Below are 27,226 nucleotides of genomic sequence, written 5' to 3'. Positions count from 1 at the left end.
GCCAACTTGACCAATTGAAGTAATATTTGAAGGATTACAGCTCTTTCACAAATATATATCCCCCACCCCCACCCCATTATGGGTACACGGTGATAAGAAATAGAAATACATTCACCCAGCAGAGCATTAAGTGAAAACATATTTACACGTACAGGTCGACATTACTCTTTGTTCACAAAATGACAATCCTTAACTGTTTTAGTCTGTAAACCTTAAGTTGGCACTATCCTTCAGCAATTCCAAAGTATGTGAAATCTGACATACTTTACACTGGAGTGTATCAATCCTGACAACTTTTAAGATTTGTGGACAGAGAAAGGAACATTGTTTACAGATTATTCTGTCAGGGCTGCAGCCAGATAGCCATCCAAGTGGGAACAATCCAGCACCTATTGGCCACTTGAGGCTAATGTGCACAAACCATTATTGTTTATGCCCCTGGGCTATCTCCTCTGCCATCATTGTTTTCCGTCCTCTTATAACCTGATTTGCTCCCTATTTCTAAATTCAACCTAATCTCTGATTTCCCCCATGAGGCCAGAGACATGTTTTGTAGCAAGTAGTTCACTCTTATAAAGAAACCAGCACCCTTATGCTATAAAAGGAGGATGGCAAGAAGGCAAGTGGGTTTGCAGAGAGGTCAAAAAAAGTGAAACAAAAAGTGAACAAAATTCTGCAGCAATAAAGAATAAACAAGTATATTAAAAGTGGTCCCATAATGAATCTTTTCAGGTAAGCATATAGGATCTAAGGTTATATATACAGGCATACATTACATGTCCTCACACAACTTGTTGGTAAAATAATGATTATCATTTGAAATCCTATAGGCCTTTAGCACAATATTTATGTAATTAAAAGAAATGACTGTAGATTTAGAAATTTATATCTATATATAAATGCTTGAAATTCAGAAATATGGTGGCTAATCATCTAAATTCTGTTCACACACACACAAAACTGAGTACTTCTTGCATTTGTCCAGAAGATGGCAGTCAATAAATGCTATACCAGTAGTTTTACTAGAACTAGTTAATTTTTCCTTAAACCTTTCAATCAAAGGATATGTCATGATAAAATGCTTCTTAATTGTTCCTTCATTTACAGACCAAACTGTTTCTCATCTTATATCAAAAAGTGATATTTACAGTATCACCTTCTGGTTCACTTTAAAGTCTATCTTAGTTTCACAAAAAGCAGAAATGCCACTTAAATCTGATCAGCAGCCTTATTATCGTAGTCAAAGTGGATCTATTTTATTATTCCTATAATTTCAATCAACTACCTTTACGTTACTTGGATGCTTTTGATCTTATGTCACTGCTTCTGAAATCATGAAGGATGCTCATCCCAATATCTTTCTTCAGGGAAACTACTGATGCAAAATTGAGTTTACTGTGGACAGTGTTTACTTAAACCTAATTAAACTGGTATATAAACTATGTCACATTGAGCATGTGCATATGTATGTGTCTATCTCTATAGTTAAATGTTAGACTTCTGTACCAGAGGTAGACTTTGACTTATGACCACATTGTTTAACAACTGAAATTCCAGTCCCAATTGTGGTCTTAAGTCAAGAGGTACCTGTATTCACAAGGCTGTTTAATTTGATATAGTTGTCAACTTATATAAAGAAAAATATGCATATCAAGACTGAAAAAATTAGCAATTTATTTTATTTCTAGCAAAACAGATTGAGCATAAACATTGGGAAACACCTTTCAGTGATATGAGTTGATACTATATACTCCAAATACTTTTAATAATTTTATATCATCAGGATAATTCAGAATACCTTACTGGCACGTCAAAAAGTATATTGATTATATTATAGGCAATTACCACTAATTTCCACATGGAATATTGCAGAATTTCAAAAATTGATCAATTTTCAATTTGGTTGCTGAGAATTTGAAACATGTGGTCCTTATTACTAGATGGAAAGTTTGAGAAAGTTTAACCTCCCATACAGTTTAGTTACAATAACATTGAGAACTGGAATTCTCTTTTCTATCAAGTTATCTACTATTTGTAATACTTTCCAAATTCATTTTGGATATGTGGGATATCAATAATGACTTAAATAATACCATATTTACTTAATAGAAAGGTGAGATTGCTTTTCATCATAATTAGAATGCAAATATTTATAAACTGATGGTGCGGTACTATATATTAGGGGTGACCTTTAGGTGACCAAGATGCATACTTAATTTTTTTTATAAAAGGTACTTTACAAAAAACTTTTATATGATACACACAAGCAAAGTCAGGATTTTTTGGGGGGTATCCTAGTTTTATGAAGGGGTTAATAAAGTGGTGTTTTTTAAAGTGATGGATAAGAAACATATAGTTCTCAAACTGAAACATTTCAGAAAACTTGTATTTTTCATTCTTCATTTGTATTACCCCAATCTGGACATTCCTATGATGGTCCAACGTTTTTCTGGAATAGTATGCATTATACAGATATATTTTTAAATGATGCCAAGCATATTTTAGAACTTAAATTACAATGGTTCTATTCACATCTCCAAATAGGAAGAAAGGATACTGATTTTGGCAACTTTTATCAAGGGAGGTCCCCAACAGTCTCCCAAATGGGAATCAGAGGCAATATGTAGCCAACAGGTGCTAAAATGCCTGCCCCTTCTAAACCATATGCAGAATGCAGAATAACAGAGTTGGAAGTGACCTTGGAAATCTTCTAGTCCAACCTCTGCTCAAACAGGAGACTCTACACCAGGGGTGTCAAACTCACATCAGTGTCATGTGACATATCTGGACTTTTTCCCCTTTTGCTAAACCAGGCATGGTCATGACCACACCTGGCTTGTGGGCTAGGAGTTTGACAGCCCTATTCTATACCATTCTGGGAAAATGGCTCTCCAATCTTTTTAAAACCTCCAGTGATAGAGCACCCACAACTTCTGGAGGCAAAGCACTTTCACTGGTTAATTGTTCTTGCTGTCAAGAAATTTCTCCTTAATTCTAGGTTGGTTCTCTCCTTGATACTTTATCCATTACTTCTTGTCCTGCCCTCAGGTGCTTTGGAGAATAGGTTGACTCCTTCTTCTCAGTGACATCTTCTTAAATATTAGAAGATTGCTATCATGTCACTCACTAATCCTCTTAATTAGACTAGAAATACCGGACTTCCGGTGATGAGATATGGGTGAACGGAGGTGCTGAAGCTCGCTCTGTGTTTCATGCTATCTCCTCTTGCTGTTGGAGTGACCCTTAGGGGTGCACACATCTTGTAGAGAAGTGCGCCAGTGTGGGGAGACTCAAGTTGTGTGGAAAAGGTGATTCTTATCGCAATGTAGAGAAACCCTGTGGAGACCAACAAGAGACTGTCAGCAATGGCGGTCCTAAAGCCTTGATTGTTGCATACAAGAGGAAGCGAGTGAGTGACAGACTGTGGTGAACGAAGAGTGCGAGCCCCAAAACAGCGGCCAAAGCAGGTACGAGTGGCGGCGAAAGCAAAAGAGCTCGTGAGACGGAAGAGGGTAAGGACGCGAGCGATCGGACAGAGAAGAGAATCGGAGAAATCTGAGAGACTGATAATTGGGGGAGAGAAAAGAAGAAGAGAGCAATAATTTAATTTAAGGGAACTTTTAAGGATTTGAATTGTGGACTTTGGGGAAAATTGGAAGGACGAACTTGAGATGGGGGGAGACTTGAAGTAAGGAATTAAATTACAACTTTAAATATTCCACGAACGAAACTGAATAATTTACTAGTCTCCTTTTGGATTATTGGACTGGAGCTGTTGCAAGTGGAGAAGATTTATTAAAGAGACTATTTGAATCTAAAAATTGACTTGTTAAACTTTCAAACAAAAGGAGAAACAACTACAGTGGAAAGTGTGGTGAGATAATGAAATCAGAGACATTACTCAGCAGCTCTGTACTTCCGGTGCACTCGGTGAAGGAATCTTGAAGAACTGAACAATTATATTAAGACACTTTAAGCTTTTAAATTTGCGGATTGCAACAATGGCTTCTTGACACCAACTTAACTGATTTTTGAATGTGGCAAATGTAATTTATATATATTTAATTGATACATTAATAATATTGTAGTTTATATTTGGTTGTAACACACATAAAAAAGGGAGGTGATAATTATTTAGGTATAGATATTTGATTATAGGCATTGATTTGATTGAATTAAATAATTGTTATTGTGATTATTATAGATTAATTCATTAATTATTGTATAGTAAGGTTGATATATCTATATTTAGATTTGTAAGTATTTGAAATATTATTTTATAACACTATTTTGAGATTTGGGATTCTATAACATTTATATACAGGTCAATAGTATTTAAATTTAAACAGAGGAATTTGATATGTTATTAAGATTTCCAAATCCAGATATTTGATTTAGAAACTAGCTGTAAAGTGTTCTGGAAAATATATATATATTGATAAGAGAGGTTAATCCTGTAACATATCATATTATTCAGCGTAGTGGCCATTTATAGTTGATATTTCTTAATAGTGAATGTTAATTTGAGACAACATATTTAATATAATACAAAAACAAAAACAAATTTTACAAGAAATGACCTCCATCACTAATACAACGCTTAAAACTGGAAAGAAGACTTCTTCAATACAAACAACTTCAATGCCATCAACCTCAGTGATGGCACAAGACAATTGAAGAAACTTTATGTGGAGAAAAACAACCTATCATCACGAACGCCAATATTCAATCGACCCTTCTTACTTTACAAGAGTCCATGCTGAAGCTTCAGGAAATAGTGGTAAAAAATCATATCGAATCAAGAGCTGACACAAATGAACTAAAAGAAGAGATGGGAAACTTAAAGGCAGAAATGAAACTAGACATCCTAAAGTTGGATCAAAAAATTTAAACAATACAGCAAGCACTAGAAAGGAATGAATCAACAATAAAGGAGGTTGAGAAAAGAACGGAAAAAATGGAAAAGAACCTGGAAATGGTTGGTCAGCAATTAAGAAATGTGAGTAAAGAAATGAACGACTCCTTGGTATATTGGATAATGGATAAGGCCGCAGCATATCTAAGATTCCAAAATATAATGGAATCTAAAGAAGAGGACTTAGAACAAGGGATGGCAAGAATATTAGCAGACCTATTGGAAAAAGGACGATATTCTGAAAGAGTTAGACGAAGTATACAGAGTGAGCACAAATTACGCAAGACGACATAAACATCCAAAAGAGGTCCATATGAGATTTGCCAAAAGGAAAGTTCAAGATATGATATACAAAATTTCTAGAGAAGAAATTACATTACAATTACATACAAAGGGAAAGAAATCTTGGTGCTTAAACAAATCCCAAGAAGAGTGAGAGAGCAGAGGTGAGATTATAAATTCTTGGCGAACCAATTAAACCAAAAAGGTATCATATTTAGTCGGCTAATCCCAGAGGGAATGCTAATCACGTGGGAAGAAAGAAAAACTTAAGTAGACTCCATGGAAAAAGCCCAAGAATTCTATGAACGATTGATAGGCCATGAAGAATCGAGTAGTAGAGACAAGTTAGAAATGAATTCGCAAGACGACCAAGACTGCCCAAAAAATAGAGATGGGAATTGTAGGAATTCAAAAAAGAAACAACATCAAGAGAGAGAAGAACCAAAGACGCACAATCAGCCACAAAGAGAGACAGGAGTAACTATAGATAGATATAGCCAGGACAAGAAAATTTTTGGAATTTATACTAAGGCACAACAAATAGATAAACATTTTTTAGGTCCAGATAAAAAAAAATATAACTAAATTTTATAATTATTTACTAGAGACGGAATTAGAAGAGGAAGTAATCAAAGGCAACATGATAGCTTAGAGAAGAAACATAGGACGTAGCATTACATTATTAGAATGGGAAAAGGTTTGGACAAGGAATAATAAAATTACAAGATCAGCAGCATATAAAGAAAATGCCTATAAAATGTTTTATAGATGGCATCTCTCACCCTTGAGAATAGCGAAAATGTCTCCTAACATGAATCTGAATTACTGGAAATGTAAAAAGAAGCAGGGAACATTTTTTCATATGTGGTGTTCCTGCACTGAAGCCCAAAGATACTGGCATAGAATAAAAAAATGGTTAGAGGAAATAATGGCGGAGCAAATTGAATTAAAACCAGAATTCTTCCTATTGGGGATATTTAATAGACAAATTCCTAAAAATGTCAAATATATAATACTGCATATTCTTACTGCAGCCAGAATAACCTTTGCACAGTGTTGGAAACAAGCAGATATTCCAACAGAGGAGATGGTTATACAGAAGATAACAGCCTGTGCAAAGATGGACAAGTTAACCTTAGCACTTAAGGAAAAAGAAACATCAGATTATTATAGAGGCTGGGAATGCTGGTATGACTGGATAGAACAAAAATAGAAAATATATTAGCAAACAATGTAAAATGTAAATCATAATTATATATTTGCAATAAGATGTATTTGTAAATGTATCACCAATATTGATAACAAAGAACCATAGACTGTCGATAGTAGAATTGTTAGTTTAATCATCTTTTTTTCTATTTCTTTTTTTTCTTTTTGTGTGTGTTGTGTTTGTTTGATATTCTGGTTTTGTAATCAATAAAGTTTGTTTAAAAAAAAAAAAAGACTAGAAATACCCAGTTCCTGCTGGGTATTCATATTTTAGCCTCCAGCTTCCTAATCATCTTTGCTACTCTTCTCTGCACTTTCTTTCTAGAGTTTCAACATTTTTTATATTATGGTGACCACACTATTCCCAGAGGGTGGTTGGGTGGGTTTCCAAAGCAGTATAGTGTGTAAACACTTCAGGTAACCTTCATACTATCCTTTTGTTCATGCAGCCTAGAACTGCACTGTAAGTTCCCCTAAATTTCTTTTCAATTTCTTATGCAAAGAAGTTCTCCTAATTCTTTTTAGATGGCTTTACACAAGATTACACTATAACAAGCAGGTATCTGCTCCAGTCATCTTCTATGTATAACTAAGATGCCATATTTGGCCGATTTACTGCTGTCTCTTCGCGTCATCTTTACCGCCCATATTACTGACATGTGGGCAGAGATGAAATCATCCTTTCTTCAGCTGCTACAACTTAATCTCAAGCGCAGACTCCAACGAAACAGGAAGGCGGTCTTGGCAGCTTTGTAGAAGTGTGGTTTTGCAAGCTGGGACTAAAAAACACCACCAAGCCTAAAAGTACACATCAGTACTCCAGCCTGAAAAAGAGACTGCCAGGTTTCCTATCGGATCTCTTCCACGGTCCTCAGCCGCACTTTCGTAAGGAAAACCTCGCATTTCCTACGCCGCCTCTCCAATAATGAGTAGCGAGCGTCCATCATAACGGGCCTAAAAGAAGAGCGCACGCGTCGCACTCCCAAACACGCCAATTTTCACTGCGGCGGTTGCGCATGCGCTGGCGAGAGCGCCCAGGGTAGTGAGTCTCCGTGACTCTTGAGGGCGGGCGAGCGAGCGAGCGAGCCGGGTTGAGGTGGCGGCGAGGGTGGCTGCTGCCATGTTGTTCTCTGTTGGTTTTCGGACTGCCTTTCCACGCTTGGTAAGGAGGGGGCCGGGAAAGGTTGGCGTCCTTCAAGGAGCAAGTGGGGCTCCGTTAAAGAGCTCGAGGGAGAGTTTGAGCAGCCAAGGGCATCGTGGCCTTCCTTTCCGGAAAGGGGAGGAGCGTGAGGTTCGGCCTGTTGTACCTCACTTCCTCGGCGGAGGAGAAACGAAGGGCGGATGTCAGAGCAACGCTGTTTTCTAACAAGCGGCGTGCGTAAGCCGGCAAGCGAGGGAAAGATGGATGCGGAGCGAACTACCTGTGCCTTTATATCGCCCCGAAAATCAGTCCGTCTTAATTCTCAGATTCGTTCCGTTTTTGCTAATTCGTGTGTGTCGAACTAGGTGATAGCGGCTGAAATATTTGCAATCGTCATAATCGCCCGAACGGTTTTTCTACCTCTTGGCTTCCCCAAAGGTCGTCTCGCGTTAAAATACACCCTTACTGATCAGTGGTACACAGGAGCTGAAGCTGTATGCAGAGTAATGCAGGCAGCATTTTCTACGTACATTTGAGTTGGATAGTTACACGTATCGGAAACTGCTGTGGTCTCTTATCCTATTGGCAAGTAGCATTGGTGTGGAAGATATATGAATATTGATTTTTAAAAGAAACTTGAATCTTACAGATCACGAGTTAGAAATACAAAACTCAAAAGATTTACTGTCCATTTTTCCTTTTCATAATGTCCAAGATATTGAGTGCTTCCTGATGCTATCTTTATTTTTTAATAAACAAAAGGAAATAGTATACCAGGCAAAGACATGGACAGTATGTTTATGTTTGTTCACTATGCATTATTTTTGTATTTGTATGACCTGGTTTATTTAAATGGACTTTGCTCATTGCAGAAAAAATTTGCTACCCAGGACACTGTCAAAATTTCAAATAAATCCATTAAACTAGCAGTCATATCTTGTTTAATGTTTCCTTAATCAAAATTATATGACAGTCAGCTATATATCTGGCTAATAGCTGCACCAACATCATTTTTAAACATTCATACTTCAGTACATTTGCTTGTATGTCTGTTGTATCTACTGCATATTGTCTCTTGCATGGAGGCTATCAAAGTATAGTGGCCCCCAACCCTTTTTGTGCCGCGGCCCGGTACCGGCATCACAAAACGATTCACGGCCCGGTACTGGCATCAGCACGCATGACAAGGCAAGGCGAGCCGAGCGACCGGCCAGCCAGCCGTCCCCTGCTTCTCCCTGCCACCTTCAACTCCTCCTTTGTACCTTTGTCGATGGGCTTTGCTTCAGGACGGTCGCTTGGCTCGCCTTGCCTTGGGTGCTGAAAGAATTCTCATGCCTTAGTTTCGTTCGAAGCCCCCCCACCCCTTTGATGAAACTAAGGCGCGAGGATTCCTTCAGGACCCAAACGCCGCTTTCCAACCGGAAAAGCTCACCCGGAAGCACTTTCTCATCAAACAAGATGGCGCCCAGCAAACCGGCGGCCCGGTAGGAAATGTTCTGCGGACCGGTACCGGGTCGCAGCCCAGTGGTTGGGGACCCCTGATTTAGGCCAATTAGGTTAAGCCCTTCACTAAGTGCTGAAATAGAAATTAAGGTACATCAAATAGTCTGAAGGCATTTGTTAATCTTGCCGGTTGTGTAACTCTTCATAAATTTGGTAAACAACAAAAAATCAAGCTGCCATCTCAATCATCTTGCTACACCCCACTCTATATTTTCTCATGGCTAAATATAATCTTTCTCCATGTGACTTAACTTTTTAGTCTGAAAATCATCCCAATGCCATTCTCTGAATTTACTTAGTTCCTCAGAATCTTTTAAGGTAGAGGGAGCTGCCTAGAACTAAACATTGTTTTGAGATGCTTTATTCTGCACACACTAAAATGGGTTAAACACAACTAAGCACAACTAAAAGTGGCATTCTTAATTTCCTGGGTTTGGAAATTATATTCTGTTGCTGAGATCTAAAATTGAAATATTTTTTACCATCAGATCATATTGTTATTCCAAGATTATATTTCACAAGAATTCTTACCAAACAAGCAAAGAACTTTTTCTTTCTGATTTGATGTTTGTTACCTAAACAAAACTCTTTACAATTTTCTGATAGATTTCATTCCAGTTATTCACTTTATTTGTTCTATTATTTTCAGTTTGTATCTCTAATGTGGCAAAGTGTTGAATTTGATTTCAGGCTTCTAAGAAAATAGCATACATATCTCACCTAATTGAGTGTTCTGCACAACCTCAATAAGCATTTCCTTTGTAAATATTAATAACATGTTTAGAAAATCCAGAAGAGATCCTTGTGGCATCTGACTTAATATCTCTTTTTAGTTAAGATGTACTGATTGGAAAAAACCTTAGAGATCATCATCTCCAATTCCCTGCCTACTGCAGAAATCCACCTAAACATCTGATTGATGGCCTTTATTTAAATGCATCCAGAAAGGGAGCCACCCATCTCTTAACCAGTCTTCCATAATTGAAATGCTCTTATCATTAGGAAATATTCTAATCAATTCTGTCTTCCACTAATTCATTATTTTTTCTATAAACATTCTAGTTGTTTCCAAACATTTGATGCTCTAATGAGTTTTGTAAAGAAACACTTTTTTATAATCAATACACACCATATGCAAATTGGGATTTCAGCTGTTGTAATTCTCCAATATTTTATCAATCAGATTTTGAATTTTTGGTACTCTTTTTCCTTTTTTCTTTCTGTCCTACTGGAAAGATATTTTTTTCTTCTAAATCTTTATTTGTCTACTATTATGCTTGTAAATAAGTCAAACGGTATGTTATTGGCCTATAATTTCCTTGTGGTGTCTCTTTTGCTGGGTCTTAACTAACTTGTTAATTAACTTACCACTATTTTGTTACATTTTTGCAAAAGTAAGGCTGCAAGGTTCTTAGAATCCATTAGGAAAATTACATGATCAAAAAGAGGTCGCATTAGTGTAGCAAGATAGGTTCTGATTTCTGAGAATTGCCACGTTATTTTCAGGGCACCGTATAATTATATTATCTGCTCTAGAATCTTCCTAGATATTGAAATTGTACCAACTAGTCTATAGTTCGTTGGAGGGTTTGGGCCATTTGCTATCATTCATTCAACTGTTATTTTATCAGTTGTCCAGAATTCCTCAAGAATACCTATAGTCTCAAGAATACTATAGCCAGTTCATTTGGTCTGGAGTTTTAAACTCATTCAAAGGAATACTGTGTTTCTTCAGCATGTTTCTGTTGAATGCCTTCTCATTGTAATTCAGTTTTTGTTCAAAAATCAACAACTTCCTTGTTGCAATAATTTGCCAATCCATTTTATTAGGACTGTTTTAGACTTTTTTAAGAAACAAAAAATTATTATGAAGATAACAAATGTTACTTTTCAGAACTTGCCGTTTCTTTAGCATGCCAGCAGATAGTAAATCAAACTGTTAAATATTCCTATATTAAAGATTTGTAATCTAGTTATCACAATTTTATTCATGTAAGCAGATGTATAGAAGGGGATGATTATGGTTGGTTATTATGTCACAAAAACACAGAAGATTCTGTTGATAGGATGCCTTTTTAGTTCCTGTAGAAAAGGAGCCTTATAGGGATTTCTAAAGAGCAGGCTACAGCAAGATGAAATTCAAGCTGTTTATCTTTCCTGTTCTAAACTTCCTGCAGTTAATTTCTTTTTTTGAATCATAGAGATTTAGAGGTAAAGGGCAAATTTGAAACGCTAACACACATTACAGATATTATCTATTTTTGCATTTAATACTGTATATTTTTTGTTTATATGTGGTGTAGACAGATTATCAGCAGTACAGTAACTTAAAATAGACCCATCTAATTCAGTAAGGATTTAAACATAATTTAAGATTGATTAGATTTCTTAGTTGTAATTGGAAATACAAACTATTTGCTTTGTATGAAATATTTGTAGGTGACAAATATCCGCTGCCTTCTTACATCTGCAGAATGCAGGAGTAGTGCTGGAACTCTATTTGTGGTAAGTAGTTTGCATAAATGATTATACAAAACGTTAAGTAAAATGGAAAAATGTGGCTTTTGTTTGTGTGCAGCTTAGCATTTATAACATTACATTTTTCTATTAGTAATAATAAAAGCGCTATACATAGCCTTGTAGATGATTGTGTATTTATTATTGTACTTGGCCAATGTATCAATCTGCTGAGTTATGTTTACTTAGAACATAGATCCTCAAACTACGGCCTGCAGGACAGATACAGCCTGCCAACTCAATCTATCCAGCCTGTGCACAGTGGCGATTAAGCCCCTCCCCCTCCCCTCCCAGCCACTCCTTGCATGGCTGGCTGCGCAGCCCCTCCTCCAGCTGCCCCTCTTATCTTCCAGCCCGCAGGGGTCTGCTCACTGCAAAGGTAAGGGCGAAGGGTGAGGTTAAGGTCTGTTCACCGCAAAGGTAAGGCTGAAGGGTACAGGCTGGTGGATGGGCGGGCCGGCTGGCTTAGTGGCAATGCCGGCAGCACAGTTATGTAGTTCCTGGCCACTCCTAACAGCTGTGCTGCTGAAAATCCAGGATTCCAGGTGAAAATGCGAGCTGAGGGGAGGGGGCTGAGCAGCATCAACCTTACTTTCCAGCCTGTGGCAATTGAAAAGTTCACCACGGCTGCCCGCGAACATAAGGCTAATGGCAGGGGAGAGAGACACGCTCTGCGCCTACTGCATTCATATATAGTTTTGGAGTGTCGGTCGTTGTTCGAACAGTCATTTCTTAAGGACTACCTGTACTATAATATGAGACTGGGTACAATAATTTATATAGTTTTAGGTGATCAATTAAACGACATGCAACTGTATTGGTTATCATAAACTTTTTTTTTTCATTTCTACATCCAATTACTGCAACATTCACTTATTGCAATTTGCTTACATAATAAACATGTAAGTTGAAACACTGATGATCAAGTATTCACTATTAGTATTCTTTTTTCATATCCCGTGTGATATAATTAAATAGCATGATGCAACATTTCTGAAACTACTGAGTGATGATGCATAGAAGATGGTTCCAGTAATTTAGTTGCTAGTACAGCTTTTCATATTTTTGTAAAATGAATCTCATGAAGGATCATAATTATTAAGATACAGGAGCTATAATTTTTCTGTATCTAACCATCTATTCATTTTATTGTATACAGCACAGAGATACTGCTGAAAACAACCCAAATACCCCCTTTGATTTCACTCCTGAAAACTATAAGGTATGCTTTCTTTATTTTGTTATTAAATTATTTGGGCTTTTATGCCATTTAGTCCCTTTTTGATGATTTTTCATGTTTTGATGAGTGAAATGCTGTATTTCTATTTCAGTAAAATTGGTTATTGTAATATTTATTTTCTTTAATAATAGAGGATAGACGTAATAGTAAATAACTACCCAGAAGGACATAAATCTTCGGCAGTAATCCCAGTCCTGGATTTAGCTCAAAGACAACATGGATGGTTACCTATATCAGCTATGAATAAGGTACTTATCTTTAATTTGATATTTTAGCATATTTATAACTGAACAATATTAACACAAAATAATGTTAATATTCATTAGGTACCTCTCTTAAAACAAATAATTTAGAATGTTGTCAGATCATATAAGGAAATTTTTCAATCTTAAAAATATTCAGATAATTTTACAGTATTTACTGACTTCAAGTTGCACTCTGTGCAATAATTCTGTGAGTTATAATTTAAGAAAATTAAGATATTGAGATATTTTTATTCCTTCTGCTAAAAGTACCAATATATATATAAATATATTATTCAAATAAAAAATGATCTCCTATTTATAGGTTGCTGAGATTCTACAAATGCCTCCTATGAGAGTTTATGAAGTAGCAACGTTTTATACAATGTTTAATCGTAAGCCTGTTGGGAAATATCATATTCAAGTCTGCACTACCACACCTTGTATGCTTCAAGATTCAGATAGTATATTAGAAGCCATTCAGAACAAGCTTGGTATGAAACAACACTTAATTTTCCTGTATCATGAGTCTGTTCATGTTGTATTGACTTTTCTTACTTGACCCAATTTATATTTGTACTCAAATATGAAAAGCATATTTGCAAAGAAACTCAATCATGATGTTACCCTTATACTCTGGAGAGCTGGACAACAGGATTTTTTTAGCTGTTGATGGTGGAGCTGCCTAGTCTGAGAGGCTGGTTTACAGCGAAGAAGAAAAGGGGGGAAAGGAAATAAGAGTCTGAGAAAACAGAAGCCACTAATTTGAGAAATTAAGGGAGGTAGTTCTTGAATATATCAGCAATATTGGTAATTCAGGGAAGTGGTTGTTGAATGAGATATTTTGTGACTGCTCAGGTGACTGCTTTGTTCCGAGTTATTATTGACCAATCTAACAGGTTAAGTGATTAAGAGTCCCAGGTAGGGTGTGGGATGCCTCAGGGTGTAGGGTAGGCTTGTCCAACCCGCGGCCCATGGGCCGCATGCAGCCCAGGTCGCCTCGTAATGCGGCCCAGTGCCCACCCCAAGCTTCGTGCCAGAGTCAGCGAGGAGGAGGAGAGGCAGGCGCGAGGCAGGACGAGGCGAGTGCCAGGCCAAGCAGCAAGAGAAAAGGCGGGCGCCGTCAGAGCGCCACCTCCTGCTGTTGCCGCCGCCGGCACCGCCGCCGCTTCTTCCCCTGCCACCGCTGCCCCGCCGCTGCCACTGCTGCCCCGCCGCCGCTTCTTCCCCCGCCACCGCCGCTTCTGCCCCTGCCGCCGCTTCTTCCCCCGCCGCCGCCACTTCTTCCCCCGCCACCGCTGCTGCTTCTGCCCCGCCGCCGCTTCTTCCCCTGCCACCGCTGCTGCTTCTGCCCCTGCCGCCGCTTCTGCCCCGCCACCACTGCTGCTTCTTCCCCGCTGCCGCTTCTTCCCCCGCCACCGCTGCTGCTTCTGTCCCCGCCGCCACTGCCCCGCGGCAGAAGAAGCGGCGGCAGGGGCGGGGAAGCAGCGGGCAGCGACAGGGGGCAGAAGCAGCAGCGGTGGCGGGTAAGGCTTCTGCCCCCGCCGCTGCTGCTTCTGCCTTCCAGTCCTGCCTCATCCAGCCAGGCCATTTGCAGGAGGAGAGGTAGGCGTGAGGTGGGTGAGCTTTCTCCCCCCACTCCCCCCAAAATTTGGCCGGAAAATAAACTGTGATAAAAAAGTGATAAAAAATAAATAATTTTTAATAAATAATAAATAATAAAACATCTCACTAATTTCATTTCCAAATAAATTTAATATGTTAACTATGTTTTCTATGGTTTTTGGGATGATCAGCTATCGTTACTGTTATTTTATTTTATGTGGGGCCCAAACCAAATTTTCATCTTCTAATGTGGCCCAGGGAAGGTGAAAGGTTGGACACCCCTGCTGTAGGGGAAGCCCTGGGAGGATCCATTCAGGCCTTAAAAAATCCTCCCTGCCAAAAAAACAAAATTTTCAGTCTGAGTGAAAGAATTTTCAGCCTGAGTGGAAAGACATTTGCATGCACCTTCCATTGGGTCTTTCAGGGCCTCTCCAACCTCTCCCCTCCCCCAAGGAATCCTTTGCTCCTCACTGCATTGCCCATCTGGAAAGGATTACAAGTATACCAGTAGTGCATATCTGCAACTTCCCCACACACTCCATAGCATATTCCACCCACCTCCACTTGCACAGCACCATAACACACTCTCCCCTTTCAACTGGAAAGAATCCAAAGGCAAGATACAGATTAATGAAAACAAATCTGTTCCTGTAGCTTGAAAGCCAAAATGCTAACACACAACCCCCCCACCCACCCAATAGGGAATAATGGACTTATAACCCCTTTTCTGATTAAACATCCCAGAAACTTTGATCTCTTTTGTGTACAACTACTAGTGTCTCATCAATATGATTTAGTTTTTCTGAATATATTTAAGTTTTATTATGCTGTCAAAATTAAGATCTTATTCACCCACTATTGATCTCACTGTTGATATCAATTGTAATATATTACTGTACCACCTTCTGTTCAGTTCTTTATTTTTGCTTTATTTTAATGTTTAATTTTTTGTGTTGGTCCGTGACCATAATAAAGATCAAATCTTTTTAAAGCGTGCATGCATGCAGACACACACAAATAGAAAAGAGAAACAAAAGTAAAAAAACTCACACTTTTAATGTTTTTTGTAATAACAAACAGTCCTAATGAAATCATTAAAAAAAAAAAAACAGGACCTTGGTGACTCAGTATTTCCATTAAAATGGCTATAATAAAGCTGATTTTAAAATGTAGCTGTACTATCAACATATTTTTCCAGCTTCTATTTCCGATTTTTGAGAAGATGACACTAACGTTTTGGCTTTTTGTGGTATGAGATCCGTTAAGGGGCAAGATGCATACGTTTAAGCTTGTTGAAATTTAAGATACTATTTCATTCTTCGACAGTCTACAAAATAGTTTCTTGTGAAGTTTATGAAATAAAATTAATGCCTTCATTTAAGATAACATTTGGCTTCTTGTATTATCTAACAGCCAGCTATGTACCCATACATTCCTATAAACAGGATTGCAACTCTAGTGGCGAGAACAGGTTGGGAAACATATGCTAATTTTATAATTCAGTATTGAATTTACTTCAACTGCTATGATCTATTTTGGAACATTGTCTGTATTGGGACAAATGGACATAAAGTTTTCATGTTTACAGTTTGCTTTATTATAAATCAAACTAATTTGTCTTGCCTCAGGTATAAAAGTTGGGGAAACTACATCTGACAAACTTTTCACTGTAACTGAAGTTGAATGTTTGGGAGCTTGTGTAAATGCACCAATGGTACAAATAAATGACAACTATTATGTAAGTAGAAATAAGCCTTAGATTTTTCAGTGTATCCATTTTGTATACGCTTGTTGCCTAGAAATATTAAATTAGCATAAAAGGCAAGGGTATGAGTTTTCATATGATATTCTAATGAACAGATTTATTGAAATGTTATATGAATTAGGTCAGTGATTCTGAATATTTTATTTGTTGTTCCATCATGATAAAAAATATCATTTTTTTTCAAGAAGGAAGTTCAGAGTTTCACTTTGCTTTTTATATTATTTATTGCGCTATGAAATTCTATACATTTTCCAACATATAAAGATGAGATATATGAATACAGTTATGCTGTCTACCAAGCATAGAACAATATATTTTCTGCAAGATCAAATCTGGGTCAGTCACAGGGACCAGAGATTTAGTCTTCCAAACTTTTGGACTTGTGTTGGAGCCTGTTCTCAGGAAACCTCTCTCTACCAAAATGTGAGCTATTCTATGATTGTATTTATATGGTACCTTCCTATTGGTTGATTGGTGTACTGTCAAGTCCATGGCTTCTAAATACCTGGTAAGCTGGTGGTAAATCAGTACTCTGTTGACTGAGAAGGAGCATGTTCCCTAGACTTCAGTCATTTCCCCGGCTATGTTTCTACCTGCAGTCAACAGTCTTACTGGTAATAACTGCAAAATTGACTATATGTTCTTGTTCATAGCTAGGTGAGGTTACCAATGAGTTTGAGTCTACTTGTCTAACCACTTGCTTGTATTCTTGTGATCTGGTGGTTAGCTTCCTCTCTGTCCATCCTACATAGTCATGGGGCAAAATCCATGCAGGGAATCCAGTAAATTACGTTAAAAATATGTCCTACCTCCATGTGATCTTTGCAATGCGTGATTTGTCCTCATACGGTAGCCTCTGGGCAGTATGCAATGCCCACTTGCAAATGTCAGAAGCTGCATTCTACTGCTACTGAAATGTTTTTGATATTTAGCAGGGTGTGCCATAGTCTTACACCTTCTTTCTTCATTTTTCTTGTGTGTTGCATAGGTATCTTGTAATAAATGCTTGTGGGTGCCCATTTTGCCTGAATTGTTCATGTAGGTACCTTCTTTCCAGTTATCTAGCGTGCTGTGTACTACACTACGTGAGTTTTCACCCTGCATTTGGTGTCCTGAGGCAACATTTTTTGTGACAGTAGATGGTTACTGTTGAAACTAAGAATATGTGGAGTATTGGTGGCCTTGCAATAAATCCTGGTTTCTAGGCTTCTATCTTCCTGCCTATTGACAAGCATACCTAAAAATGGTAATTGTCTAGCTGTTTCTTCCTTGTATTGTATGTCCGAAAAGATGAAGTTCAGTACAGTATGAAAATCTTTCAGTGCATTTCTTTTGTTGATGTTGCCCACATAGGAGCACCAAAATTTAGATGTGTAGTTTTGAAATGCGTGATGATGTTCTAGTTCACACAGCAGTTTCTGCAATGACTCCTGATACTGGGGATCCCATAGATGTCCCTTCTTTTTGGTCATACACCTCCCTTTTGAACATGAATAAGGTATGCTGGCAATACTGGAGTAACTTCATGATTTGTGTCTTGGTTAGATTGTTCTGATGTGTGTTGTACTCTTCTGGTTTTTAAAAATCAATTATTTGTATGCTAAGTGAGGAGGGGTGGATATAAATAGGGACACTATGTCAGAGGAAATCATGATCTCATCAAGAGTCACATTTAAACCTTGTAGTTTTGGCAGCACAAGGAAACAACAGCTAATTGCCAGCCATCAATACACCAATCAACCAATAGGCACCACATAAATAAACATAGACTAGCCCAAAGGACACATTCTGGTGAGAGAAAAATTCCCTGAAGATTGGCTCCAACACAAGTCCAAAAGCTCAGAAGACCTCTGGTCCCAGTGACTGATCCAGATTGGCTCTTGCAACATTATCCTGGGATATGTATATTTGCCTTCATTCGTATTATATTTTCTGCCTTTTAAGCCAGCTTGCATTCTGCCTCTGAAACCCTGAAGTAGATGCCACAAATGTTTCCCATGCATTATTAAAAATGATAATCTTATACAGACATCCTAGGTAAATTTTGATGTGCTAAGCAATCACGATTATTTTTTAAATTGTAACTGATTTAAAAATTAAATTGCCTCAGAAATTGCTTCCCCCATTATCAACAATCACTTTTGTTTGTGGCAAAAAAATAAATAGAATGTAAGAAACAAACAGACATAATGCACTCAAATAAAATAAATAAACCCCCAAAATTGTATCAAAACTAAAAGTTAGAAGTAATGATATGTTCTTCAGTGTGCTGATGAGAGAATCCAGGAACTCTTGTCTCGTCGCTCATTAGACTTGAGTCCAAGTTCTGAGGACACACCTACTTTGCCTGTGGTTCCATTTTTTACTCAGTCTTTTGCTCAGGTTGGACGGGTTTTGGTCTAGATCCTATTTCAGCTTTTTCTTGAGCAAATACAGAGTAGCGTTCCTGGATTGTCTTTCGGATGTCAGAAGTCGTCCTCTTGCAATCGGTTGGCTGGCTCCCCTGGTCTGACCGGCATAGCCACCACTGCCCGAATTAGCGTGAAAGAGTCTAGCTCGATTCTGCTGGCAACTGAGGACTTGCCTTTCCTAACAGGGATCGCTCCATCCTGAGCATTTGCTAGGAGTAAGAACGGTCTTGGTGTACTCCCCCAGTAAAAAAGATACCTCTTCAACAAACAAAACAAGCAAAACACCTGCAATTCTGTCCAGTTGTCTATTATAGCCAGTTCCCTATTCCTTTTTAGTGACTGGCTATGCCTAAGTATAGATTATCTAGAAGAGAGGAAGGTACGACAAAATAACACAGCTCAGATTCTTATTAAGTAGTCAAGAACATTCATAGGTAAAGGCTACTAGAGGAAGCTTAAAGACTTGACCCAACAAATTTCATTGTCTAATAGCAGCAAAGCTTGCCTCCATGAGGAGCAAAGCATACTTAACAGTCTGGTTAAGAGTTAAGATCTATGACCACAATTGAGCCCCACATATTTATTGCTAAACAAGACAGTTAAGTGAGTTTGGTCCCATTTTATGACTCTCTTGCCACAGTGTTAAGTGAATCACTGCAGTTTTGAAGTTAGTAACACTTGTAAAGTGAGGGTGGCTTCCCCATTGACTTTGCTTCTCAGACAGACGCAAAAGATGATCCATGATCCCAGGACACTACAGATGTTATAAATATGAGCCAGTTACCAAGTGTCCAAATTCGATCACATGAGCATGAGGATGCTGCAATGGTTCCAAGTGTGAAAAACAATCTTGTCACTTTTTCATGTTGTAGTGACTTCAAATGGTCACTAAACAAAAGGTTATAAGTCAAGGACTACCTGTATAACATAATTCACACCTAAACTCTTGGTAGAGTTCAAATTGGTCATTGGTGCCATTGGCCTTCTCACTGGACAGGAATATATAGGTAATGCCTATACTGATTGAAAACACAATGGAAATATTATGAATATGGCTCCTGCAGGAGATTTATCTCTGTCAGTGATAACCATAATTTTTCTTGTCAAGAGGTTTTGTTCATTATGAAACCATTATCTTTTTAATTGAATTGTTTCTAATTGGCACGTGTCCTTATTCATATTTATCTGAATAAATTCACTACAAGATAGATGATGCTTTATAAAGGCTTTTATCCTGGCAACGTGAAATGTGATCTCTCCATATCAGTGTAAAACTCTTACTCATTCAGTTGATAAGTTTGCTTATATACTACCTAGATTGCTTTTGTGCACAAAATCAGGTTTTTCAAATTGTACCCTTGTTCTCACTAGGGTTTCATGAGAACTTGATGTGGTTCCTTGAGAGATTGGGGGCGGGGGGGGGGGGGGGAGAGTTCAAACATAGTCAACGTGCTACCTCTTGTGAGTACGAGAATTTAAAAAAAAAAATATAAATTGTTTCCATAACTTGAAAAGGCTTGAAAATCCCTGTGCTGAATCACATGCAGAGTTCAATGACAGTATGGTGCTTTTTACTAAGTATGTGGAATTCAACTCAATTGACATGCTAAACATATAAACAGATTTTAGTATTTTCCTTTTTTGTCTTTAGTTGGAAAATTAAGAAATATATCTAATTTTGCCAATATTCAATTGCTAACATAACTCATCATTAACTATGCATTTGTTACAGACACTATAAAATACGTGTTTATCTTTAATCTTAATGTATAGTTTTTAGATTATATTCAGAACATCACAAAGTCACCATTGAAAGATAGGCAGCCATTTAAATCAGTGGTCCCCAACCTTTTTTGTACCAGGGACCAGTTTCACGCAGAAACACTTTTTCAAGGACCGGCGGGGGGGTGAGAGACACTTTTTCAAGGAGGGGGAGGGGAGGAGTCCGAGTTTGGTGGTTTGCTTGCAGACGTTTCATTACCTGACTAGATAACATCTGATGTTGTTACCTAGTCGGGTAATAAAACGTCTGCCAGCAAACCACCAAGTTCAGGGAGGCTCAGGACAAGTCCTTGCAGGATGGCTGAGAAGCCCCGCCTATCAGCCCTGCTTCCCTCAGCCTCATCCCTCAGGTGTCTCCCTCCCTCCCTCAGCCTTATCCCTCAGGTGTCTGCCTTGTTCCTCTCTCAGTCGCTCTCTCGCTCCTCCACCAGCCCAGGAAGAAACTGCTTCAAAGAAGCCGGCAGGGTGGCTTTTCCTGTCGGCGCAGCTCCTCCAAAGCGCCTGTTCACCCCCACCCCGCCGCCCGCGGTTCAATCCAGTGCTCCGTTCTGCCTGCCTCCTGCCTGCCTTCGTTTCTGGTTGTTTCAGAGCAGCTTCGGCTGAGTAAAAGAGGCGAATAGTTATTATTCTCAGCCAAAACTGCTCCGAAACAACCAGAAACGAAGGCAGGCAGAACGGAGCACTGGATTGAACCGCGGGCGGCGGGGTGGGGGTGAACAGGCGCTTTGGAGGAGCTGCGCCGACAGGAAAAGCCACCCTGCCGGCTTCTTTAAAGCAGTTTCTTCCTGGGCTGGTGGAGGAGCAAGAGAGCGACTGAGAGAGGAACGAGGCGGGAGGAAACCAAAGCCGCTGAGCCGGAGAGCAGGACAGGCTTTGGTTGCTTCCTCCCTCCCCTTCTTTCATTTGTGTCCTTGATCCCTGATCCCAGCAGCATTCACCGAAGGCGAAGAAAGCCGCCATTTTTATTTTATTTTTATTTTCTTTGCGGCCCGGTACCAAATGATCCACGGACCGGTCTGCGGCCCAGTGGTTGGGGACCCCGGATTTAAATAAATATAAGATAGTCTAATAACTTCTGAAGTACAATTATTGTAGTCTCCTGTAGCAAAGAGTTTTATAACATATTAAATACAATAAACATACTCATAGATGAAGAAAATGTCATATTTAATTTGTGGAATATTGTTTTCATTTAATTTTACAGGAAGACCTGACAACAAAAGACATTGAAAACATAATTGATGAACTGAAAGCTGGAAATGTTCCAAAACCTGGACCAAGGTATATTATTTACATAATAAAATACCACGAGAAAGCAAAAAATAAAATAAAAAATAAAACACCTACTAAAACAATCCTGTAGTGGCAGGATTGTGGCCCCCAACCTTTTAGGCATTGGGAATACTGGGGTAGGGGACCCCTGTTGTAGAAAGTTCTCAGGATATTTCAGTTTGAGATTAAATATAAAATCTTATTACAAAGACATTTTGCTTTTTATGTTCCATGCTGTGGTGGCCTACAAGAAGCTGCTACTAAATTATAAGAATCAGAGAAAGGTGTTTGCAGACATTTTTGAGAATATCAAGCATTTGCCAAATTTTATTGCAAATAGATTGCTTTCTTATATATGAAATATTTGTATCATTTCTAAATATGGTAACATTCTTTCAAGTGTTTAATTTGGTAGCCCCATATCCCCAAATTTTAGATGTTATATGATTTTTCTAGGCAAAGTTTCAACCAACAATTATCAATGTATTTTGATGTTGTATAGGAAAAGGTTTATTAAATGTATTTGTTAGGTATATTGCACTGTGTATCATTGATTTGTGATGATGATTTGGTTAATTTTCATCAAATTCTGTTTTTTGAAATTTCAGGGGTTTTTATTAGTTGTTGAGAAGCCATTTTCTTTTGTTACATGATGTTAATGCTGTTCCTTTTAAGAACAAAGATATGTCTATAGGAAATGTGGGAAAGTGTTCAAGATGGAAAAAGAAAATAATATTCTTATTAGTCATAGATTCTAATTTTGTTCAGTTACACTTAAGTAATTCTTACAGATTTCAGTGGATTATACTCAAGCAGATATATACAGAACTTTAGTGTGCAGGCAGTTCTCAATTTATGACAAGTTGCTTAGCAACCATTTGAAGTTACGAGGGACGTTGCCAAGTGTACTTATAACCCAATTCTAATGGCTAGCCCCCCCTTCTCCAGGTTCACATGACTACATTTTCAGCTCCTTGCAGTCACATTTACTGGCATTTATAAGTGATATTTATTTCTGGTTTTCAGTAAAACTAGCCCATTGTCAACAGTTGGTTCCCTTAATGACTGTGGCGGTTGCATAACAATCACTCAAAAAAAAAGTTATAAAATTAGGTTGATCATGCGATGACTCACTTTACAACTGTCATGACTTACAGCCATAACGGGCAGGCTTCATTAGTCATAAAGTTGAGCATTATCTGTAATCAGAAATAATGTGTACTTTTGGCAGCTAAAAACCCCCAGCCCCACATTTCTATTTCTTTCCATAACATTCTATCTTGTATTGAACTAAAAGATGCTTAAAACTAATCATCAAAAGTTGAAACAGATTTTTGTTGATGTTTCAGAATGACTAAAAATATACTGAACAATGTCTAATATTGAATTTCTATTTCTTTTCAGAAGTGGACGTTTCTCTTGTGAGCCATCTGGTGGTCTGACTTCTCTGACACAACCACCCAAAGGACCTGGTTTTGGAGTTCGGTCAGATCTTTAAAACTATTGTTCTACGTGTAAAATCATTGAAAAAATAAATTCTAAAATATGGACAATGGAAATTCAAGTTTATATTGTTATTTTAAACAGGCTAAACATGTATTTTATTTGTTAGAAACAAGAAATGGAAGAACCAAATTCCAGTTATTCAGAAGCAGCAGTGTAGATCAACTACATTTATAATTATTCATGAATAGTTATATAGATATTTGTTTCCCTATATTATATGTGACACATCAGAAGTACATAAAATAAATGTAATGGAAAAGATAGCATACTGTTCATTAATTACAAGATTTTGCAAACAAATGAATCTCTTTGGCATCCTACAATACAGGATTAATTGGTATACTGATGAAGTAGCCAGAATGCTATACAACTTCTTTGGAGATAATGGCACAAAGAGAATTTTTAAAAAGTGTGATTCTGAATAATATTCTTACAAAAATACTTGTCTACTGTTAAATGAGAACCGAAGAAAAATTTTAGTCTTAAAAAAAAGCCTTGCACTGATTGCCTATTACTTTTGAGAGCATTGCCTTTCCACAAACTACTAAAAATTGAGTTGGTCTGGAGTCTTTTAAAAGAACTGACATCACAGTGACTTGTGTTACTGTGTCCTTTGTTTTTATTATTCATTTATTATGCGTGTTTTATCATTATGTATGTAAAGTGCTGTCCTTTTATTGTGACAGCAAATCAGGCAAATAATTAATTAAAATGACATATCTATTAATGCCAATTATACCTGTTTTTGAAGTATCCACCCCAAATGACTACCAAAAAATTAAAAATGTAGACAATTCTGCACCATAATGTGTATTTTATGTGTATTATACTTTTATGTGTATAAAACTTAAATTGTACATTACCCAGACATATACATAAAACAGGTAGTTTATAAATTTTTTTAGTAAATAAATGGAAAAATGTTTTTAATTTCTAACAGGAAAATGAATTAATCATCAATTTGTCCAATAACGTCAGTCTGAAAAATACCAAACTATATATCAGATACAATCATGTATATCAGACATACAATCAAAGAACTAAGAACAATAAGTTTTATTGCATACTCTTCCCAATAGGTTAGAGGCATAGTTTGGTCGGAATCTTAATTCTTCTGTTGCTTGCCATACTTCTGAAGATATCCATAAATTCTTGTAGTTTTCTGTTGTGGTAATGATCATAATGTGATCTAAATTTATCTTCTAGTAGTTTCTTATAAATAGGAAAATCTAAAGTATTTTGAATGCTAATATACCGATTGTATAAAATTTCAGTATATAGTCCTTGCATCTTGCTGATTTTTGAACTTTAATCTGTCAAGTGGGATATTTTAGTATACCACATTCTTCTATGTTCAGAAATCTTTTGGAAAACTTTGTTTTTCCATAATCTGGTTCTATTCTCAATTATTGTTACAGATGTCATTATAATTCTGCTTGTATTTTTTTCTGAATTTTTTTATTAAGTTTCTTTCCATGATCTCAGGTTTTCTTAGTTTTGGCTTCTCTCTTCTTGGCAATTTTCCATCATCTGTTCTGATATGCATTATTGTTTCATCTGCTGTTTGACCTTTTACAATCTCTTTTCATATTGACCATTAACAACTTATTTGATTTCATTCTATAGTTCCTCTGGTTCCTTATAAATGATGTTCAGGTTTTGAAAGCAATTCTTGATGTTATCCTTGAAATTGGGTGATTGGTTTATGCTCAGGATCATATTGTAGAAACTCCTTGGCTTTCTTTCACTTTAGCTTGACTTGGAATTTGCACATGAGCAGTTGGATCTGCTTCACAATCATCCCCTGGCAACATTTTTTTTTCCTATTATACAACTTTTCCAATAATCGACAATAATGTAGTGTTTAATTTTTGTGTGCTGTGACTGGAATGTCCAAATGTGTAGCAGTTTTGGTTGTTTGAAGAATGTGTTAACAATAAAGAAATTATTGGATTGTCAAAAACGAAATTCTTCTGCTTCATTTTCGTTTCCTAAGGTAACACTGTTTTCCTCCTTTTCCAACTATGACATTCTAATCAATCACAAGCAGCATATTTTGTTTCCACATTCTGTTCTTTCAGATTGAACTTGATCATAAAATTTGTTAACCTTGATACTGTATCAATTATTGAAGTAAGGCTGTCCCAGAAGTGTAAGACATATTTTGTCACTGACTAGACTCAACCCCATCTTTGCTAGAATCCTATGAAAGAAATGCCATTTTTTGTTTTTGTTTTAAATTTCCTTAGTAAAACAAACACAAAACTACTCAATTCCAGATACTTCAATTCACTAATACACATAATCATGTGTAGATGATTCATTGTATGATTTCAGTGTTGAGATGTTCCATATCCATGTTTCTTATCTTCTATGTTCCCCCTGTAATTCTGTTTTCAGTTTCAGATTTTATTTTGCTACATTGCAACTTTGCCGCAACTAGATGCCCAGAACTAGACCTGGTTTCCATCTAGCCATGTCATAAAACCATTAGTAGTACTTAAAAGACCTCAACTGTTCTTAATATTGTATTTGCTATCATATGTTTAAGTGGCACTTGGTCCATGAGGCCCATCACCTGGCATTATATCATCAATCCCTTTATTCTGTCTATCCAGATGGCTTTCATGGTTACAGGAATGCCTTACCATTGCCTTTTCCCATGCAGTATGAAATGATATATTTGCAGTTGTTGCTAAAGAAATCATCCATTTCCTCTTTTTCTTATGTGACTGCTTTCATATATAAATCCCTGTCTGCTTTAAAAGGGTACCTAGGATGACCTTCACATCCCAGATGATGTAACTATATTGTATTGGCCTGGTGTTCATAGCTCATTCTCCCAGGAACAACTACACACCCACCGTGAGGCAACATAGCTTGACTTGGAGGACACACATACAGTACACATAACTGATCTTAATACAATATTTCTTTGCCTTATTTCAAATGTATTTTCAGTCTGGTATGAATAGCTACAGATTCTCAAACTAAATCCAGTTCATCAATTACCCTAAAAATGTTATTGAAAACCTGTTTTTAAGGTCAACAACTTATGGTATTGCAAATTCAAATTCATTTTATGTATGTATGTCTCAATATGTGTGTATAGAATTTTATAACAAAGCTAATTCAATATTCAAAAAATATCACTACTTTCATGGAGAAAAGAGGATACTCTAGTTTTTTATTTTGTTCTCATCTGACTTTTTATTTTCTACTTTTATTTAGTGGTTGTATTTCAAAACTAGCTTTAAGAAAATATAATTAAGTCTTTAGGCCAAACCTAAAGTAGCTTTAAGTCAGTATCAGTAGCACATCTAGAATTCTGATTAAGCAATCGTTATCCTTCTGAATAATTACTGTCATGTTCCCATTATATAAATTTTGATTGATATTCTGGCATTATTTCATTGGTTCCTATGAATTTGATATAGATTGTCTTCCATCTAAAGTCTAATCGATACAAAACTGAATGCAAGTTGTGCTCATTGATCACGGAATAGATATAAAATTATTATGCAAATTTTTAAATAAAATTGGAATATAAATAAGGAATTATGCATTCTTTATCAAAGATTCCAACTTATGGCCGCTGTTCCTCTGATGAATAACAAAAACCATTTATGGTACTGCTTTCAGTTATGCATGGGAACTGAAGAGCAGAAAGAAAGTAATGGGAGAATATAATGTTCAGAAGAGATATTAATATTCAGTTTTGTTGCATGTTGACATAATTACATTATTATGTTTGTTATGGCCAAATGTGTTTTATGGCAAACTATATGCATTATCTACACAACAAAACTTAGAGAATCCTCTGCATGTGCGGTGGA

The 27,226-nt window shown here is 37.2% G+C and overlaps 1 protein-coding gene across 1 annotated transcript; it reads left to right on the top strand.

The window, feature by feature from the left end:
* The first annotated feature begins 7,418 nt into the window (after nucleotides 1-7,418).
* On the top strand, nucleotides 7,419-25,615 carry NDUFV2 (NADH:ubiquinone oxidoreductase core subunit V2). The gene is made up of 8 exons (XM_026699388.2): nucleotides 7,419-7,568; nucleotides 11,490-11,555; nucleotides 12,727-12,789; nucleotides 12,939-13,055; nucleotides 13,375-13,543; nucleotides 16,283-16,392; nucleotides 21,817-21,893; nucleotides 23,289-25,615. The coding sequence occupies exons 1-8, from the start codon at nucleotides 7,527-7,529 to the stop codon at nucleotides 23,380-23,382; spliced, it is 738 nt and encodes a 245-aa protein (XP_026555173.1). The 5' UTR covers nucleotides 7,419-7,526; the 3' UTR covers nucleotides 23,383-25,615.
* Nucleotides 25,616-27,226: the final 1,611 nt, after the last annotated feature.

This window comes from Pseudonaja textilis, chromosome 3 (genome assembly GCF_049901715.1).
Source record: "Pseudonaja textilis isolate UNSWEBS1 chromosome 3, rPseTex1.2, whole genome shotgun sequence".
In the NCBI taxonomy this organism is placed as follows: domain Eukaryota; kingdom Metazoa; phylum Chordata; class Lepidosauria; order Squamata; family Elapidae; genus Pseudonaja; species Pseudonaja textilis.
This window is presented reverse-complemented; position numbering and strand designations above follow the sequence as displayed.